A 16,467-nucleotide genomic window follows, 5' to 3' on the forward strand; every position below is an offset into this window, starting at 1 on the left:
GAGGAAGGGGTAATTTAAACAGGAAAAAGAGAGAAGAGGTCTACGCATAAACCAACATAGAGGCCTGAATGTGAAAGATTACTCATGAGTCCGTGACAGAAGACCCATAGGTAATGAGAAGAGATATGACTGGTATGGTAATAACATTTCTTACACAACAAAGGACATTTTTAAAAATGTGTTATTTTATAAAATATCAAGGCAATGCATAGAGACAGGGCAGTTATCATGTTCTTTTTATTAAAGATAAAAATGAAACTTAGGGAATGGTGATAAAGTCACATTAAAACATGCCTGGCTCTAGGAATCAACCCAGGTCATCTGACCTGCCCTACGAGTTGAGATCTATTGCGCTGCAGGCTGTACAGACTGGTTCTTCTCACCTGGGTTATTCACTGATTACTTATTCCTTCAAACCCTCTGAGAAGCACTTTCCTGCTCACACAAGACAGTTTTAAGTGCAGTGAGCCAGAAGAAATGGATGCAACCCAGAAAGGCCAATGAACACCAGCAACCCCCAGAAGAAATGAGGAATGGATTCTTCTCTGGAGCCTCCAGAGGGAGTGAAGCCTTGTTGACACCATGATTTTGGACTCCCAGCCCCCAGAACTGGGAAAGAATAAATTGCTGTTGTTTTAGGAAAAAAACAAAACAAAACAGAAAGGAACACTTGATCCGCCTCTACCTAGTTCATTCCTGTTCTGGTCTTGCTAAGGCCTCAGGAGCCTAACCTCGCCTACCTTTTCCCCACTGGACAATCTCCCCTGGAAGCTATTATATAGTTCGCAAATTTTCAACTTCTTTTCCAACCTGTTTTCTCTGCAAAAGAAGACCTCAAGGTTGGAGATCCACTTGGTCAGGCCCAGCAGGATCCTTCCTTGAGGGGTCTCCTCCAAAGGGTGTAATTACCAGTGTGCCTCAGTTGGTTGGGTGTTGTCCCGCAAAGCAAAAGGTCGCCTGTTCAATTAAGGCACATGTCTCAAGATTGCAGGTTCCATTCCCAGTTGGGTTGGGGTGTGTGAGAGGCAAACGATTGATGTTTCTCTCCCTCTCTTTCTCCTCCCTTCCCCTCTCTCTAAAAATAAATAAAAAAAAATTTTAAGGGTATAATTACAGAAGGCAGCAGGACGGACAGAGCCACCCCAACTCAATTCCAGTTTTTAGGTGAACTTGTTTTCAAAAATTTCAGATGTTAAGTATGGAAAAATTGGGCTTGTGTTATGAATTATAGTCATGAGCAATATATCAGAATACTTCTATAGAAGGAAATATTACCAAAAGTAGAACTTTAGGTAATATTAGATTCTTAATATTTAAAGTTTTAGATCACACAATTTTCATAGTATCTACTGTATTCTTTAAGATCAGAATTTAACAATATATTAGAAATCTTTCCAAATCAAACATACAGATCTACATCATTCTTTTAAATGATTGCATGGTATTTAATTATGTGGCTTTATCACAATTTAAGTAATAACTCTTAAAATAACACAATTTTACTAATGATGAATCTTACCTAATTTCATGAAAGACCAACTTTACTCTAAAAAACAAGATAATTATTAAGGCTCAATCATAATGTCTAGTTATTAAAAAAAAAAAGCAAACATAATTTTAAATCACTCTTCAGCTACACCACTGAAAAAGAACTGTAAAAAGTATTTGGGAAATTTTACGTTTTTCCTGGTTACTTGAGTTATTAGATGGTCCTATTCATTATAGAATCAGAGAAATCAGAGGTCTGAATCAGACCTTATGGCAATTGCTCTTGGTAAAAATAACTGAATTAGAAAGAACACTCATATATTGAACAATTAATCATGCTGCATATCATGCCCTTTTTTTTTTTAGACTTTTATTTATTTTTAGAGAGAGGGGAAGGGAGGGAGAAAGAATGGGAGGGAAACATCAATGTGTGGTTGTTTCTCACACGCCCCCAACTGGAGACCAGGCCTGCAACCCAGGCATGTGACCTGAATGGGAATCAAACCAGCGCCCTTCTGCTTTGCAGGCCAGCACTCAATCCACTGAGCCACACCAGCCAGAGCTCATGCCTCTTTTTATACAGGGTCTGGCAGAAATAAGGCCTGCTTGAGTGTGGTTGGTGGGGTAATAATACGGGTGTAATAATTTGTAGTTTTAATTTGTACATTTCACCTAAAATGTCACATGGTATGCTTGACTGTGATAATGTTATGTTACAGAATTACATGCTTATGATTTTGTGTTAAAAGATTCTGTAATAAAAAAAGGGGTGTTATTTGTGCTAGACCCTGTCTATGTATTTGAATGAGCACACGCATCAAGAAAAGGAATAAAAAGACTTAGAAAGTAATTAGTGAGCACATCTCTGCTCACTGGACAAATTCACTCACAGCTCGGACCTTAAAAAAACTGTATTTTCTAGAATACATTCTTAGGTCTTCTGTAAATAAAAATGCTAGACTAGACAGTCTCCAAGGCTTCTTTTGGTTTTAGAATATAATCTCCTCAAAGGTATGAGGCATGTTGTTTTTCAAATCTGCTGTACATACCATAAGAGCTATATATCTAGACAATTAAAATCAACCAATGATCTAAACATTTCCCATTAGGTAAAGGTTATCTGGTAACCTATCAGGTAAAATGGTTTCCAAAGGGAAGAAATACAAACCCCAGGTTCTTCTTGCAGAGTGATTAGGAACGTGGACACTGGACTCTCTCTGCACCCAGATCCCTGCTTTGCCATTAAATCTAAGTGAAGTGGTTGAGTTACTTAACCGCTCTGGGCCTCAATCTTCCTAAATGAAAAATGGAAATAATCACCGTTCCTGTCTTATTGTGACAATTACATAAATTAGTACATGTAAAGGGCTTAGGAAAAAGGACCTGGCATATGGAAGGAGCTCAGTAAATTTTAACTATTGTAACTGTTACTACTGATACTACATATAATAAGTTTAGGTGTTTCATAGGTAAACTTTTCATTTTAATATTTATTCTAATACTGGGTTGGCCAAAAATTTCATTTGTTTTTTTCTGTAAGATGGCTCTAGTAGTGCCTCGTTGTCTTTTAACTTCATTCGAAACACTTTTTCAGATTGTATTGTGACAGCTGTCATATCAGTGTGCATTTAACAAAAACTTTTCAAAATTGGTGAAATTTTGTGTAGCCATTTTAATATTGAAGGTCAAATAAGCAATATTTTGTCATGTTATACATTATTGTTTCAAGAAAGGTAGAAGTGCAACTGAAATGCAAAAAAGAAGAAAAAAAAGATTTGTGAAGTGTGTGTAGAAGGCACTGTGACTGATTGAACATGTCAAATGTGGTTTGTGAAGTTTTGTGCTGGAGATTTCTCACTAGGCAATGCTCCAGTTGGGTAGACCAACTGAAGTTGATAGTGATCAAATCGAAACATTAATTGAGAATAATTAATGTTATACCACATGGGAGACAGCCAACATACTCAAAATATCCAAGTCAATGAAGTTATTGGTGAAAATGAAAAATGTGTCTTTTATTTTAAGGAAAAAACCATACAGACTTTTTGGCCAACCAATATATTTTGGAAAAATTTAATATGGCTATTAAAAGGTTTAGAATAAATCTGAGTTTTTAAAAAAGAGTAGATTTTAAGTTGGTGAAAGAAAAATAGTAAAAAATAATTTATATATATGTAATACATAAAAGCAAAAATCTTCCCAAATTAAAACTTAGGAAATACTGGAACTATACAATGCCCATTTATATAAATTTTTATACTTAAAAAAGACCTCTTCTTGATTATAAGTAATCTTGGGTATGATTTGACACATAAGCAAAAGATATTACATAACCCGTAACTATTGGGTCAGCTGGTAAGGGTACAGACATTTCAGTGATCCAAACACCAACTGACTACTCTCTCCATAAAAATAGAAATGGCATTTATAACAGGTAGGAAGACAGAAAATTGTGAAGACAGACTTTGCTTATGTTAAAAAAAAATGTAATGGTGTCGTGTTAAAAAGGAGGACTTTGTGCCTATTGGAATACTCTAGTGATTTTTTGAGAGAAAATTCATGGCGTTTCAAAAAGACTGCTAAACTGACTCTGGTGTAACCCATACTGCCTGCCCATGATACGGCTCATTAACCAGTGTAGGATGAAGCACTTCCTTGTTTACAGACTGAGCCCCCCCCAACCCACCCCCTTGAGCCTGCAAGTCTCCAGAGGCCTTGGTGTCAGGAAGGGTAAGGCTGTTCACCGCCTTCAGGAAATGCTTTGGGGACTAAAAGGTTTCATCAGCGACCTTTGGTCTCAGCTCTGGTTAGGGGCCAGCAGTTGAGAAGAGCACACCCATTTTCAGGAAATGAGGCAGGTTACAAGCTTGGGGAATAAAACCTGCCCACAGATAAAGTTTAACCAACACTTAAGGGCTCTGGGGCTTTCTCAGGACATTAGAAATCTGTTCTTTGGGTCAGGCTTCTTTGTTTTTATATTTTGTGTGAATAGTCCTTTTTTTTTTTTTTTTTTAATACCTCCTCTAGAGGTATTACAGAGTTTTTGTTGAAAATGCCTGACTCCACTGTGCTAGGAGGGACAGGAAGGAAGAGGAGCATGAAGAGAACTCCCGGGGCCAGATCCATCATCACCATCAACTGTACTGGGTGCTCTAACATCTGTTTTTTAACGTCACAAACCCCAAGTGGCCAGAGCCTTATGCCCAGGTTAAATATACCAGGAGTGGGATTTAAAGCTCTTTCTATGCCATGTTTTATCCACACTTGAACCAGAATTCTAAAGGAAAAACAGGTTAGTCCTTGGGAATCAAGTATAGGAAAGCTACAGGGAACAAAGGGGAAAACCCCACAGCAAAGCTACTTCCACATGGCCTGCAGAAGCTTCTAGAAATGGCTGGGACTAGGGCCCCGGCACCTGGGCTGCAGAATTTCAGGAGGCATTTGTCCTCAGGGTAGTGCACCTGCCTACTTAAATTCTGGGCCTGAGTGCCTGCTTGCCTCACTCAAGTCCCTGCCCTGCTTATAAAACCTGCACCTCCTGAAAGTTGGGAGTTTATATTTTGTTTTAGAGAAGCCAATCCTTCCAAGAGTCCTGCCTTAATAACTGATGCTTGATAAGTTACTGAGCTGGTTAAAAGGAAGGTAGGTGATAAAAAAGGAAATATATTAGATTTCAAAGAAATTAAACATGTAAAAAGAAACTGAGTAGGAATCTACAGATTACTGCTTTTTCTTATTATTCCCCCCCAACAAATAATTCTTTAAAGTGCAAAGGCAACTACAACCTCAATTATGAAGACAAGGAATAAGGCAATTCTTAAGGTCTTTCTGGCTTCCTCAGATATACTGGCTTTTTGTTTATAGCACCTGTCTGCTATGAACATACTCTTAACAGAGACATGACATGGATTTATATACACAGACCAAAAAGACAGAGTAAAAACAGTTACTCACGTAAACTTAAAAAAATGGAGTCATAGTTTATACCAGTCAAAACCGGTGTATGAGGGTTTTGTGGTAGATAAATGCTACTATGCTGGAGCTTAAAGAACTAGGTTCCAGATTCAAATCACTGAGTTTTCTCACATGCAAATGTAGGAATTACATTAAATAAGCCCTAAGGTCCTTCAAACCCTAGGAGTCCATGATTCTACTTTAGGATCAGGCAGATAAGGGTTGGGGGCCAAGGGCAGAACAGCATTCAGACAGGAGGTTTCATCAAGGCAAGGAGGGGCAATTCAGTTCTTGTTCCACCTCTCTTGTTGAAATTACCCAGACTGGTGAGTATTTAATCTAAAACGCACTAAAACTAGATAAGGGTGGACCAACATGACCTCCCGATAACATGGTGTCATTTCACTCCTGAGTCAGTAATTCTGCAAATATTTACTAAGCCTCTGCTTTTTGTAAGGCATTGTGCTGTGGAGAATGTCCAAATGAGCGCGAGCTATCTGAAGTTAAAATCTGGCACTTGTCCCGCACAGTAAAGACATAACCAAAATGGAGACGTTCCACAGGTGGGCAACGAAGTCCTGCAGTGGAAGCATGGCTTTCTAGTTTGGAATCCTGGTCCTGGTCTCCATTTAAAGTTATTTTCCCTGGAAGAGGTTAATTTCCCTTCAGTTTCCTCATCTATAAAATAGGGATAATAATAGTACCTTTTCATAAAGTCCATGAGAGGATTAAATAACAGACAAAAGCAGCTTAAAATAATGCCAGGTTCATAGTTAATACTTGGTAAACGTTAGTTATTATTGTTACTGTTGGAGTTTAGAGGATTAAGTGGTTGACTGTGAAGAAGGAAGAAATATTTCATCAGGAGGTAGTGTTAGAACTGCACACTGAAAGATGGAAATAGGACGGGGAAAAGGGAGAGGAGGGAGAAAAGAGAGGGGCAAGGAAAGAAATCCTAAGCAGTTCTATTTGGCTGGAATGGAAAGTTCCTTAATAAGAATGTGGTGTGAAATGCAATTCAGAACACCACTGTAGAAGCTTAAGAGAAATCATTTAACTTTTTTTCTATTTCCCTTCATGCCAGTCATGTCCTAGAAATTAACACAGTAGTTAAAAAATAGATCAAATATTATTAATATAGATATGTAGTCTGCATTACACACATGTAATCCTCTACGGGTAGGATTATATCCTATATAGGTAGATAAGCTCAACCCTCTGAATCTGAAAACCTTATGTATTTTTTCTGACCTTTTATGGAAGCAATCTGTCAAGTCTGAAAAAGCACAAAGAATTCTTAAGTCTAAGAATCAGAAAACAAGATCCAAGCCAGGTTAAAGTCACTTAACCCTCTGGGACTCAATTTCCTCTTAATAAAAACATATAGTAGTACTACTGTTACTTCAAGATGAATGGAAAGGAAAAATACTAAAATGGTGGAAAGGCTATTCTAGGAAGAAAAAAAACTTACCGGCCTTCTTGAGTTGATATAAGACACAAAAGCACTTTATATATCTGATAAATATTGTATAAGTTATAAGGTATTTCTCTACATACCATACAGAAAGAGGCAGGAACTCCAGACAAGGTGGAAGTATATGTAAAAAAATATAAACTTTGGTGTTAGACCAGCTTAGATCTTAATCTTGCCTGGTCCCATCATTTACCAGCCCTGTGACCTCAGAGCAAAACAGCGTTTCTTTCATGTTGTTGCTGGAATTATCACAGACAATGTGAATCTCATAATGGTGTTTCTCCTCACTGTTTCAGCCACCTAGAGGCATGTGTAGGATCTAATGATATATTATTTATTTCGTTTTAGAGAGAGAGGAAGGGAGGGAGAAAGAATGGGAGAGAAATATCAATGTGTGGTTGCCTCTCGCATGCCCCGCACTAGGGGGCTGGCCTGCAACCCAGGCGTGTGACCTGACTGGGAATCAAACCAGGGACCCTTTGGTTTGATTCCACCAAACCAAAAGCTGGCTCTCAATCCCCTGAGCCACACCAGCCAGGGCTCTAATGATACATATTTTAGAAATACTTCTCTGTCTCATCTTATTTTAACCCTTACTTCCCTCCCCCTTCTTGGATAATTCTAATTTTTTGGGGGGGGGGGTGGAAGTGCCCTCCTTTTCAAAATGAAGCTGAGCCTAAAAGTTAATCATAATCTGACCTCTTCCTTCGCAGGCTCCCTCCCCATTACATCCCTAAATAGAATCTCTTGGACTTTTTCGTATGCCCTGCTCTTAGTGAGTGTTCAGCAAATGGTTCTCAAATGGATAATACTGAAAAGTTCACAATCTAACTGGCAAATATCAAAAACATCCAAATACTGTTAGCCAAATCTAGACCCAAGAAAAACTAAATTTTGTTATTTACTTTCAGGGCACTTTTAATAATAGTAATTTTTTAAATATTTTTGAGCAAGTTATAGCTTTTTCCATTACTCTGCATGTGCTAAATCATTTGGTCCTCACTGCATAGCCCTGTGAAATTGGTTTGGCAGGTTAGATTTTTCTATTTTACACCTGGGAAAACAGACCAGCCATTCTCCCCATGGTGTGGCAGAGCCACATTAGAACCTGAGTCTTCCATTCCAATCCAGTAGTCTTTTCATTCTTGCCAAAAACTAAAGCAACTTACTCTTTTGAAACAATATGGAAATAAATAGCAATAGGAATGTCTACCAAGGAATCATCTATAATAAAGGTAACCGGCAGCCAGCAAGATATGTTTAAAATTAGGCTCCATTATTTAAAAAAAAAAGATGCATATATAGAGGATATGCGATATTTCCACTGCATTCTTGTTATCCAACCTCAAATTGCATTAGTTCCCCACAGAACCTACACTCAAATATGAGTGTAAAGGGAGTTCACTACCTGGAAGGCAAAGATAAGACAGCAACGTCACAGAACGTGCAATGTAACATTTATCCTCGCACTCTAAAAAGCTATAGATACAAGGGGACCCCCTCTGCCTCCAAAACCCTCCACACCCAGCTCAAGCGGTGCTTCCGATAAACAGTTGTCCAAAGCCCACATTGCTTACTCTTCTTATTTGGGACATAGGTCAAAGACTCATTGCTAGGAAAATCTGTTGGCTTTTATGATCCTGGGCCGTGATGATAAGGATTATCACCTTGCTAATACCTTAGTTTGTGTTTTCATGAAAAAATAAAAAGGAAGTTGTTACCTTTTAAAAGAGTAAACTTCTCTTTGATTAGTAGATCAGTGCTACCGGTAATGTCAGAATCACTAGCACAACCTTGGGAAGCAGACGATTCTAAGTGTCCAAAGGGCATCTCGGGCTTTCCCAACTTGATCACAAGCCCTGCTGTCAGGCATGACCAGGACAGGGGTGTTCAGAACCCAGTGTGTGTAAGGTAACCACTGCTCATCCATCCCGCAGCTTGGCCTCGGATGAGGTGGAGGCCAGGTAGCAGGCGCCCGGCTCGCAATGACCTTGACAGCCCCTCCGCGGCCGTGGGGGCGGGGATGGGCGACTCAGGGTGGACACGGAACTAGGGTAGCGGCTTGACAGCCTAGCCTCTTGGCGGCCCAGGGTTGGCTCCGGGCGGACGCGGCGCGGGGGTAGAGGAGGCGTCCGCCCCTCCGCCGCCCCGGGAGGTCAGCCACGCGGGGGCCTCCCCGATCCCCTGGCGCCTCCAGCTGCGGGGCCCTGGCGCAGCTGGGACGGCGCCAGGCGGGGGACGCGGGACTCCTGGGGAAAGCGGTTGGGAGTCCTTCCGCCGCCGAAGCGGGGGTGGGGGGCGCGCCCTACCTCCTCGGTTGCCGTGGGGCAGTAGGAGATGAGCACGAGCGTGGTGACCAGGTTGACGGCGAGGCCCAGGAGGGTGATGGAGTTGGGGGCGACCCAGAGTGGGACCCACTGGAGCAGCCAGGTCCAGTAGAGCTGCAGTGGCGGCTCGAGCACCGAGACGCCCGCCGCGCTGTAGCGATGTTCTTCCAGGCGCCGCAGCTGCGCCGCGCTCAGCGGCTCCGCCAGCGCCTTTAGCCAGCGCGGCGCCGGCCTGGCCCCGGCGCCAGCCGCCATGGCCGCCTGCGGGCCCTCGGCTGCGAGCGAGCGCAGCCCGAGTCGGGCGCCGGGCGGGGAGAAGTGAAAGGAGGGGCTCGCGGGCCCGGACTGCGCTGCGGCCGCCGCTGGGTGGGACCCGTTCGGCCGGCCGAGGTCGAGGTCAGGCCCGGCTGCCCGGGGCCCGGGGCCTCCGCCCCCAGTCGGCCGGGCCGCAGGCTGGGGGCGGGATCTCGGGGGCGGGGAGCCGGAGGGGTCGGGGAGAGCCTGGCAAAGTGTCGGGGAAGGTTGGACGGGCTCCCACAGGCCACCAGGTCCCCATTAGGGCCCGCCGACAGCAGCTTTATAATTGGCGCGCGAAGGACTCTGAGTGATTTCCTCACGGGCTCGTTGCACAGGTCTGTAAGGTCCAGTTCTTCCGGGACGGCTGGTAACGTTCCCCTGAGGGAAGTTGCTGACTGGACAGTTACGAAGCTGGCTGGTTCCTAACTTGTGGTCTGTGCACAGCTCCATTCTCCCAGTGTGCGTTTGCTTTGGCTTTTGGCAAGCTACGCTGCAGGACCACGAAGATTCCTGCAGAACCGGGGGGACTTGGGTCACCAGTATGATGGCCCCATCTGTCTTTGTGCAGAGAGGTCCTCCTGTTTGATAAACACACAAGCACAATTCTTTCTGCAAACCCCAAGGAGAGGGGACCTTGCCACGTATTCGTTCTGGAGAGCCCTTTTTGGGGGTTCAGGTTTCAGAGACCAAGGTGCTGGAACTAAAAATCAGGACTTGGAAACATTAACCAAGGGACTTAATGCTTGAAACCCAAATGCCCGTTTTTCAGAGCATGTGATGATACTGTTGACAGTTGCGAAAATGACAGCAGGTGTTAGACCAGTGAAGTCAAACCGGCCCTTGGTTCAGCAACCTGGTATTTGAGTTCTGGCTAAGAAAGAATTTAGAGTCAAGACTCAAACTGTAAGATAAAGTTTTTCTTTAGAAAGTCACAGAGGTAGAAAAAGTGGGAGGGGGGGGAGAGGAAATGGGATCAGGAAACAAGTTACAGAGGGAAAAAAGGGGGCCCTTGGAGCTTGGGAGAGAGAGGGGTGAGGGTAACTAGGTGGGAGGAAGTGGAGGGAGAAGGGAAAGTCGCTGGTGTGCTCCAGGGAAGAGACGTGGTGGCTCCTCCCTGTGGTGGAAATTTTAGGGGAGGATCTCAAAATATTCAGCAGCTCTCCAGGTGTGTCCTTACAGGGTCTTGGGCTCCATTGATTGGTTGCTCGCCCTGCCCGGCAGGGGAATATTAGTCAATGCAGCTGGTCCTTGTGTCAGCTATCTTGTGGCTTGTCCACTTTTGCTGCTTTTTCTGAGCCTGGAGTTGAAACACAACTGAGACCTAGGTGCATTTGATGTGGGATGGAATCTCATTGTCCCAGGGGATTAATAATTAAGGGCTATTCTCTGGCCCCCTTGATTATTCCCCCTCTAAGTGGTGGTGGGGGGGGTCAAACCATCAGGACTAGGAACATGCCAGGCTAGGAAAGGTTGGGGGGCCGGGAATGACAACGACATGACCAGTGACATGAAAGGTCAGAGGATTTAAACTGCATGGCTAGCGATATGCTAGGGTAGGAAAGTTTACCCTGGGGGTGAGGTCCTTGTTTTCCCAGCTTTGCCAGTTGCTAGGCACCCGGGGCTTTCTGCCCTGGTGACATTCCATACTTGGCCTATTGTCCTGCTCTGTTCATGCCTCTCTGACTGCCTACGATAATACCAATAACAATGAATAGTTTTACACATATACTTTCGTGGGACTAGAGGACGGGGATCTAGGCAGTGTCCTCCCACTGCATGTGGGGAGCATCACACTTGCCACGCATGTGATATTTCACCAGCCCTTGCCTCACAATGCGCCCAATTAGACAGCGGACGTCCTGTCATAAACATGTTAGATTGAGATAGGACTGCCACTTGACTTTTGTTTTCATTTCATGGTTCTGATCGGTGTTCACTTTTCTAAGGCACAGAACAAGCTCAAGACAGTTGTATTGCGCAGTGTCCATCAACAGATAAAGTTTGTCCTGTAGGATTCATCACAACACCTCAGAGATGGGTCAGCCCACCACCTGTTTTCACATAGCCCACAAGCTAAGTCTGGTTTTTATACATTAAATGATTGAGAAAAAAAAAATCAGAAGAATTTTTTGTGACACGAAACTATATGAAATTCATATTTCAGTGCCATGAATAAAGCCATGATTATGCCTTGCATATTGTTTTTGACTGCTTCTGTTCTCCAAGAGTGAAGTTTAATGGCTGTGGCAGAGACCATAGGTTCTGCAAAGCCTGGTGTATTTACTGTCTGACCCTTTACAGAGAAAAGTTTGGCAACTCCCACCTTGGAGCATGTGAGGGCATCTACAGGCCAAACTGTTCATTGAGTGTATGTCTCCTAATCGCCAATGTGAAAAATGATGCTGAAAAATGCAGGAAAGGAATCACAATGACAGAGACACACTTATAACTACGCCGGTTTTATGGACAGTAAACTGGGAGATACCTGCTTTTTAATTTATTGATACCATTAATAATCCAAGAAAAAATCCTTCTCCAGGTTAATGTAATTATATTACAGTTTTTGTTTTGTTTTCTTTGTTAGTTTCTTTTTGCTTTATATTCCTCATATGGCTTTTGCCTTTTTCTGTCTTAGCATAATACCTTCAAAGTCTATTCATGTCATTGGAAATGGCAATATTTAATCTTTTTATGGCTGAGTAGTATTCCATTGCATATATATACCATGTCTTCTTTATCCATTATCTGTTGATGGACTCAGGTTGTTTCAATATCTTGGCTACCATGTATAATGCTGCAGTAAGCATAAGGGTACAGATATCTTTTTGAATTAGTGTTTCCATATTTTTTGGATAAATACCCAGAAAAGGAATTGCTGGGTCAATTCTCAGTTTTTTGGGGGATCCTCCATACCATTTTCCACAGTGGCTGTACCAATTTACAATCCCACAAACAGTATACAAGGGTTCCCTTTTTCTTCACATTCTCTCCAAAATCAAACCAAAAAACTTCTCAACAGCAAATAAAACCATCAACAAAAGAAAAAGGCAGCCAACCAAAAAGGAGAAGACATTTGCAAATGATATATCCAGTAAGGGGTTAATATCCAAAATTTATAGAGTTGATGGAACTCAACAATGAAAAAACAAACAACTTGATTTTAAAAATAGCCAGAGGATCTGAATAAACTCTTTTCCAAGGAAAACGTACAGATGACTAGCAGGCGCATGGAAATATGTTCAACATCACTAATTATTAGGGAAATGCAAATCAAAACCACAATGAGGTATCACCTCACACCTGTCAGAATAGCCATGATCGAAAGGACAGGAGATAGTAAGTGCTGGCAAGGATGTAAGAGGGATATTTTTATCTGAATGCCTTTCCTTTGGGACAGCTGAGAGAGAATGACTCCATATAAATATCCACACAAGAAACTATTATGCTAAGGGAAACAAGCCAATCAGGGAAAGAGAAATATCACATGATCTCACCTATAAGAGGAATCTAATGAACAAAATAAACTTATGCGCAAAATAGAACCAGAGGCATGAAAACATGGAACAGATTGACAAAGACCAGAGGAGGGGAGGAGGATAGGAGGAGGATAATGGTGGCAAGGAGAGGAAGCGACTAATCAAAGGACATGTATGAATGACCCATGGACATGGACCAACGGTGTGGGGATTGACTGTGGGAGAGGGGGTGGGCTAGGCAGAGGAGGGCAAAGGGGGAAAAAAATTGGAACAACTGTAATAGAATAACAATTTAAAATTTTTTAAAAAGGAACTTAGAGACAAAGAAGGCTGGAGGTGCAACTCTCCAACATGAATGAGCACAAGAATCATCTGGAGATCCTGTTATAATGCAGAGAGGGCCTGAGTTAGCAGATCTGGAGAGGGATAGGGGAGCTGAGAGTTTTCATACCTAACAAGCTCCCAGGTGATTCTGCTCGTCATCAGACTCCGTTTTTGAGTATCTTGGAACTGAAGCATGCAGTCTTAAAAGGCTTGGGTGGAGGTACCACTCCAAGCAAGCCCCTCGAGCCCCCAGTGGAAAAGGATAGGACAGAAAGAAGAGAGAAAGGACTCAGGGAGCTTGAGGGATGAGAGAGACCAGTGTGACTCAATTTTGCTTGTAATGTTCTTTCCAGGACAAAGAAGGATAGATAAGATACATAATATTTAAGATCTATTTTTATACTCTATTGTATATTATATTTTAATTTTATATCTTATATGTATTTTAATATATCTTTTAATCAAGCACATAATAAATCCAGTGGAATTAAGATCTACTTGTCGGTCTTCGGTGAAGGTGTTGGTCATTCATTGGTTGTTGAAGTTTTTTTTAACATGATGCTGTGCTTCCCAGACTAGAATTCTTTTAGTTCTTGACAATATGCTTGGAACAATATCTATTTGAAGATCTGGGAAGAAAAAAAATGTTTTCTATTCAATAAACTTGTCTATCAAGGAGAAGAAAACAAGATGTGGGTAAATTTTAATGACTATAAGGGCTTGTGGCAATGGCTTCAGGCTGTGCTCTCCTGTCCCGTCCCGGATTTTCCTTTCTTTTGCAAATAGCAGTGGAGCGGAGGAGATAATATTGGTAAAACACATAAGTGCTCTTTTCTTTTTATTGTTGATTTTCTCATTGCTGTTTCCTCTTTCTTTAGTTCCTTGTCTGGTGAGATTATTTCTGGCTTCATTGCTCTCTAGCTGCTCTTGATTGCCCCTCCCTCTACACTAACAATTGTGTTAGTCCTCCTTTCTTCTCCTCTGCTTGATCTTGGCCTTCATGGAGCCCCTTTCTGCCACATCCTCCCTATTTTTCCATCTCTTTTGATTAACTTCTTCAGGGAGGGGAACTCCTAAAGGCCAACTTTGGGTCAGAGTCCCTGCTTGCCATTATGAGGACTACATAATCATGGAAGGACCCAGAGAACAATTTAGCTCACCAATGAACTCCTATTGCTAGCTAATGTTTATTGAACCCTAATATGACCTATTAAGAAGTGCATGAAAATGACCCTGCACAGGGAGGCTCTGCCTCTTCTTGGCAACTCCCACTATTATCCAACCTGCCTCCAGTTCAGCGGGGCCTCCCAGTGCTGGAACTGGAAATGAATTTACAACAATCCTCCAGTGGACATTGAGGAGGGGGCCTGGGATGAACAGCCCAATGGCACTTTATTTTATAGCATGCAGGGGATACATTATTTGGCTCTCTAGTGCCTGGAATTTTCCAAATGTACACATGACTTTAAACCAGCTTTGATTTATTTTGCAACGTGGCTTCTTTCCAATGACCCTTTGTCCCAATCATCCAAGAAGGATGCCTTACAAAATCTGAATAAGGGTCCCTTTCCTTGCCACTGTGTGGCTAGTAACCTCTAGCAATTTTTTCTTTTTTTATTAATGTAAAAAAAATTTTAGGCCAGATTGGTGTATAGCGTCTTTAAGATGTTTTCTTGGGCTCCAAGGCGAGGATAAAGGGGAGTGTAGAATAATAAGTGGAGGGAACCTCTTGCTGTGGATAGCTGTGTAAGGGCTTATCTACAAAGAACAGAAAACTTTTTTTTCTAAAGCTATTGCTTGGGAGAAAAAGAGGTTAGAGTTGATTATGCACTAGAGTGCAAGGTTTTTTTTTCCTTTAGTGACTTGAGGCAACCAGTGCCCCAAGACATACTCTGAGTAACCCCTTTGGGAGTGTTAAACTGTCTTGCTGACTTCCTGGTATTTTGTTCCTAGTCATCTACTCCAGATAGAAAAATATTCAGCTAGGCCAGAGATTGTGCGGGTCAGTTCATTTGGGGCCAGAGAGTGCACAGCATTTGTCTTTAAGATGGTGATGACAGTCCTTACAATCAGGAGAACTGGTCATTCCATTGAATGGGCCAGACCATTCCAAGTTATCAAAGTTTAAACAAAGGGTTTTACAGATATCTACATGTAACAATCACCTGAATCTTTGGTGTCTAAAATAACATTTTAAAAATGTAGCGTTCAATTTAGAATCAATGAATATTATAGGGGCAATTGGCAATGCTGCCTGGTATTATTATTCTTATTCTACTCCAAAGGCCCAACTTAGATTTCTAGAATTCTATTCAGGGGAACTTAAGTGAGGCAGGAGTTAAAGGGTTAGACCTGAGTTTGGTGAGTGGAGAGTAGGAAGTGGTAGTACTGGAGAAGTGAGAGAGCTGTTGGATGGTGGAGGAAAAGAGGGAAGGATACTAGAAAGGAAACAGAGATGGTTGGGGGCTGACTGACCTAAACTTTTATAACTCATATATGTAAACACTTAGAAGTTATAAATCAAGCTAACAGATGTTTAAGACAATAATTTTACCCTGTAATCTTCATGAGGATACCCACATAATGACCAGGGAGGCTCAGTTTGAATGTAGAATTATCAGATTCTTCAGAAATATTTGCTAGAATATGAAGTCTTTCTGGAAAAAGTCCAACCATTGTTAATATAACGAAAACAGTTTATACGACATTGGTGTAACCTGGCAGCCAAGGAGAGTGGACTGGAATACACATGCATGAACAAAGATGACTTCACTGAACTAGTCAGTGGGGGCAGTAGACACCATTGAGTGAGCATGTGTACTGTGTGCCTGTCGCATTCAAAATGACTGAGCAAGTAAAGCGGCAAACCTACATCAAATTTTGCATTAAGCTTGAATATTCCTCTACAGAAACTATTCGGATAATTCAGAAGGCTGCAGCTATGGGCAACTGGTGATTGGCAGCTTCATCATGACAATATACCTGCTCTTGCATTACTTCTCATGCAGAGTTTTTTCGCAACACATCAAATCACCCAGATGACTTAGCTCCCCTACAGCCCAAATTTGGTGCCCTGTGATTTCTGGCTTTTCCCAAAATTAAAATCACCTTTGAAAGGGAAAAGATT

The 16,467-nt window shown here is 42.1% G+C and overlaps 1 protein-coding gene across 3 annotated transcripts in view; it reads right to left on the minus strand.

Annotated features, from left to right (window-relative positions):
* CHPT1 (choline phosphotransferase 1) overlaps positions 1-9,696 on the minus strand; it is a 23,668-nt gene extending 13,972 nt beyond the window's left edge. For 2 of the 3 annotated variants that reach the window (XR_008529238.1, XM_054574631.1), the window contains exon 1: positions 9,226-9,696. Coding sequence is in view for 1 of the 3 variants with exons in the window: in XM_054574631.1 (XP_054430606.1) it covers positions 9,226-9,498 (273 nt within the window). In the remaining 2 variants the exon portion in view is untranslated. The remainder of the gene's footprint in view (positions 1-9,225) is intronic. The other variant, XR_008529237.1, reaches the window with a different exon arrangement.
* Between the last annotated feature and the right edge of the window lie 6,771 nt (positions 9,697-16,467).

This window comes from Pteronotus mesoamericanus, unplaced genomic scaffold, assembly GCF_021234165.1.
Source record: "Pteronotus mesoamericanus isolate MK-2021 breed Mesoamerican mustached bat unplaced genomic scaffold, CSHL_Meso_final contig_263, whole genome shotgun sequence".
Taxonomy (NCBI): domain Eukaryota; kingdom Metazoa; phylum Chordata; class Mammalia; order Chiroptera; family Mormoopidae; genus Pteronotus; species Pteronotus mesoamericanus.